This window comes from Sinocyclocheilus grahami, unplaced genomic scaffold, assembly GCF_001515645.1.
Source record: "Sinocyclocheilus grahami isolate Dianchi unplaced genomic scaffold, SAMN03320097.WGS_v1.1 scaffold180.1, whole genome shotgun sequence".
Taxonomy (NCBI): domain Eukaryota; kingdom Metazoa; phylum Chordata; class Actinopteri; order Cypriniformes; family Cyprinidae; genus Sinocyclocheilus; species Sinocyclocheilus grahami.
This window is the reverse complement of record NW_015505359.1, coordinates 322,663-327,523: the sequence shown is the minus strand read 5'-3', so window position 1 is coordinate 327,523 and position 4,861 is coordinate 322,663. Positions and strand designations below refer to the sequence as shown.

Here is a 4,861-nt window from a genome sequence, read left to right as displayed (position 1 = left end):
AAACTAAATTACGAAGTCACTTGCAATCGCCACTTGCACTCTCCGATACCTGCGACGTCACTTGCATTCGACACAAATCGTGCATGTTGCCAATGGAGACAAGACGCTGTGGTGGTGATTAAACGATTATTTATTTTATTTATTTATTTAGTCATTTATTAGAGGCTTTTATCCAAAGCGACTTACAAATAAGGACAACAGAAGCAATCAATTGTAGTATTAAAACAACTAAAAACAGATCCAAAACTAAAAGCTAAACCTTTATAAATACTACCTATACACATTTTAAAAATAAAGAGATTAAATAAAAATGACAAATGCATACAACAAAATTTGAGCCTTATTCTGGGCTCACCTGCTTGCCTGTATATTAGTTATGTAGGCTATATTTTAATAATGAAGAGCATTGAGTTTGGTCTTTATCATCTTAGTCCATTATGTCACGTTTTGCGGTATGGGTGGAAAATACTATATACATATTCATTATATTAATAAACTGTATATTGAATTTGATATTTTAATAGCATCTTAATACATTAAGCCATATTAAGTGTTTATGTTTTTCTACAGGAGGAAAACGCTTAACGAGAGACTTTGCGCATGCGTTCATATTCTGCTGTTCTGTGGCCACGGATTTGCGGGTCTTGTCTTTTCCCTGTATGTTATAGAACTAAATTAGTTGTAATCGTTTAATCACCACCACAGCGTCTTGTCTCCATTGGCAACACGCAAGATTTGTGTGGATTGCAAGTGACGTCGCAGGTAGCGGAGAGTGCAAGTGGCGATTGCAAGTGACATTGTAATTTAGTTTCTTTTTTTCTTGTCTTCACCACCTGGCTACTGTTGTAAAATGTTGAGAGATTAAAAAAAAAAATGTAAATCCAAAAATAGAACAAAATAAAAAATAAAGACTACAAGTGACGTCACTTGCGGAAGCACAAGTGTCTGAGAGTGCAAGTCTGACCCCTTGTCCAAATACCAACACTTGCGGTCTTTGCACTTGACCATTTGACAATCTTTAGAAATTCCACACCTTTAGGTGGCTCTTATGGGGAATTTTTTAATTTGAGACAAAGTTTTAAACTAAAGTCATCCAACCTAAGTGTTTCGTCACCCAGTGTATTTGTGTTTTACAATTTATAATGTTGTTGATTCATATTTATATTGTGAGGAAGATACTTAAAAAGAACTTTGAATTCATACTCTGAATTGAATTTATTTTAACTATAAAAGACAAGTAAACAGTCAGTAATAAATAAGAATAGATAAATGACAAGCAATAGCACAAACAAATACAATAACAAGATACAAATAAAATTAACTCTGTTTTAAGTTTGTCAGGTAGGTATAACAGTAATATTCAGGTACACAAATACCACATAAACTGAATAATCTATTTAACTTGATTTAGTCTTCAATGTTTAAATAAACATTAATGACAGACAGCAGCAGGTTTATTTAGGTTGCCGTCTCTTTTAAGACCTCATGCACGGATCTTACTGTTACATGTAAGTTTTGTTTCTCAACTGTTTACATTCACTTAATAGCCTATATACTGACAATGTTTAGTTTAAATCGACTGATTACGTGAATACTCATCAAGATTTTGACATAATTTTGTATGTATAGACCAATTTGGAGTAGATGTCACAGTTACGTATTGTTGTGCCTTTGGATGTCAGAATCGGAATGCAAATAATTTTTTATAGAATACTGTCGTCAAAGACACCATTTGAAGCTAAACACAGACATTTAAATGGACAGACTATGGATGAAACCGTCTATGATTACCCTACTTTTAAAGCATATATTTGATTTAAATAATAGGTCTACATAATATTCACATATGCAGTTCATAGGGGACATATTGTATTAGCCCTGCAGTTACAGCATGAAATAGCCTACTATTTAAATCTATAACATTTACCTATTTTATCTCACAATTTCGACTTTTTTAAAAACTCAACAAATGCAAGTTTGTCAATTCTGAGGGGAAAAAAAAGCCAGACGTGTGGGATTATAAATGTGGGATTCTGAACCGAGGGGAAAACAGAGAATGACGAGTTCCGAGTAATCTCGGAATTGCGAGAAAAAAATATAAACTCAAAATGACCTTTTTTATTCTTTTATTCCATGGTTTCAATAGACTGCTACTTTAAAACTTTCATTTTCTGCCACCAAATAGGCTCCGCCCACAAAAAAACATCTTCACTGTTTGCAAACACCAAATTGGTCTATTTGGCCGTTTACACACAATAAAGTGCAACACGACTTCATTCTGTAGTCGTGCGCTCTCAGATACGGCACTATGTGGGCGTGCTTTGGGTGTGAGGGTTCTCGCAGAGAGCGCGCAAATACTGAATCTAGTGCTTGAATGTTTAAAATTGTAAGACTCAAAAGCACATGCAAATTATGCATTCCGTCATCTGTCCCAAGCGTCTTTCACGCTGAAATATTAGCGGGAATTTCCCATGTTACAAGCGTTGAAACTGCAGGAATCAGTAGAATTATGCATAATCCCACACCACAATATTCATCTATATTTAATTTATACAGCGAACACTAAGCAGTGTTATTTCACACTTAATTATTATATTTCTGTGCCTAAAAACTAATGTTAGAGCTTACTTTATTTGTAGCTTTGTTTTATTTTATCTATTTTATTACTGACCGTTCACTTGTCTTTAATCATGTTTGCCCTTTATTAGTTATGCTACTAGTTTTTGCTGTGGTATCGAAGTAGTACTTTCTTTAAATAATAATATTTTTTTTGTTCATCCAAAAAATTATCCGATCTGTGACTCGATACACAAAATATTATCCGAACCATATGATTTGTGATCCATTGCACCCCTACAATCTTGACTTGTTATTTAAAAAAATAAAACCACTGAAGTTAAGCCACTATATTTTTTATTTGGGCTAGTTAAATTAATTTTGGTATACAAAAATCTGAAGATACCAGGGTTTTTGAAATTCTGCGAGCCCTGAATAATAATGTCTTTGAGCACCAAATCAGCATATTCAAATTATTTCTGAACTATCAGGTGACATCGAAATCTGGAATAACGGCTGCCGAAAATTCAGCTTAGCGATCACAAGAGTACATTACATTTTATAATACATTAAAAAGAACATAGTTATCTACAATTGTAATAATATTTCATAATTTAGTGACGTTTAGTGACGTGACATGTGGCCAAGTATAGTTACCCATTCTAGGAATTAGTGCTCTGCATTTATCCCATCCTAAGTGCACACACACAGCAGTGGACACACACACACCGTGAACACACCCCCGTGAACACCCCCCCATAATATTACTGTTGTACTGTATTTTTGATCACGTAAATAAAGCCTTGGTCAGCATAAGCTGAAAACTACTTGTGAAACTACTTTTGCACAGTAGTGTATTATAAACTTACATCTTTAGTAGCTGCCTCCACATTTTGGTCCAAAGCAGTCTGTAATGTAGAGATCATGCCATTTTTCTCCTGACAGACTGACATAAGTTCCTGACATCTAAGTTTCTTGTTTTCATAATTCTAAAAAAGACAAACAAACAAAGATCAACACAACAGAAGCCAGGTAGCCCATGTAAACAATCTACTGACAATAACCTTAGATGTTTAAAAGAAAACTTAAATTCAGATTACTCTATTTGCTTGGAGAAGCTGGTAATCTGATTCCTGCATTTGAACACACATTGCTTCAAACTCTGAAAGGAGATTATATAATTAGACATATGTCATAAAACACTGAGTTTTTCCCTTCATGGTAATTGAACACACCTATAGTTTTAAGACTGAGAAGTTGTTGGCTTTTGAGAAGCTCCTCTCTCATCTCCTCCAGCTGTGTCCTCAAATCACTGATTGTTCTGGGTGATTCAGGGACATTTGTCAGGCAAATCTGTACTGCCTCTGCATCTCCCTTTATCTTAGCTAGATCATCCCGCATTGCCTCGATCATGCTGTCCAAATGCTCAATTTTAGCCTCCTAGAAGTATACGGAACAGGAAAAAAAAGATTATATCTTTCAATGTCATTGTGTTAAATGTGTGCCTTGATACAGATATGGTCGAATTCCCTACTTTTCCCTTGTACCTATAAAATGCATCTCGATCTATACACATCAATCTATCTACAGTCATACAATCCTGCCATTAACTATTAAAACCCACTTAATTAGGTCCATCAGGTTTTAGGATTATAATGAAGCTAAAAAGGACCAGTCGCTGAACCAAAAGAAGACAACAGAAATAACAGCTATATTCTCACAGGCTTTTAACAGCAGACACAAATGGCACTTGATTTTGTCCCTATTTATTTTTCTGATTAGATGAAACCCTCTGCAATCACCTTTGCAGCATTCTCGTCAGTGCTAACAGCGGCCATTTCACCAATAGTTCTGTTGACCAGATTCTTCAGTATCTCTAGCCTTCTTTCCTCAACAATTTCTTTCGCTCTTTGGAGACGGTCACTGAAACATTGAAAAAAGCAACATATATTAGTGCAACTTAAATGAACACTGAAAATGAAATGCACCCGCTGACAGTACCACAATGTCTGCACTGTTATAGAGTCCGATTCACTAAAAGAATTATGCAAGTAAAAGAGCGGCACAAACATGGCCAAAAATAAATAAAAAACAAACGTGCTGAACGTAGTGTTGTCACGATACCAACATTTTTACTTTAATTTGATACCTGACTAAAAAATCTCACTATTTCTGAACTGATACCATGACAAAAATTTATTTAAAAAAAGAAAGAAATCTCTCACTTGACCAGTGTTCCTGCCCTGATTTTTGAGCATTTCCTCCCCCTTAAAAAAAAAAAAAAAAAAAAAAAAAATCCAAGGCC

General features: G+C 34.7%; 1 protein-coding gene across 1 annotated transcript in view; it reads right to left on the bottom strand.

Annotated features, from left to right (window-relative positions):
• Positions 1 to 4,861, bottom strand: part of LOC107594156 (kinesin-like protein KIF20B) — a 54,875-nt gene that overhangs the window by 10,518 nt on the left and 39,496 nt on the right. The window contains exons 14-17 of the mRNA XM_016284107.1: positions 4,359 to 4,479; positions 3,792 to 3,996; positions 3,657 to 3,718; positions 3,426 to 3,545 (exon numbers count right to left, since the gene is read on the bottom strand). Of these exons, the coding sequence (XP_016139593.1) occupies positions 3,426 to 3,545; positions 3,657 to 3,718; positions 3,792 to 3,996; positions 4,359 to 4,479 (508 nt within the window). The remainder of the gene's footprint in view (positions 1 to 3,425; positions 3,546 to 3,656; positions 3,719 to 3,791; positions 3,997 to 4,358; positions 4,480 to 4,861) is intronic.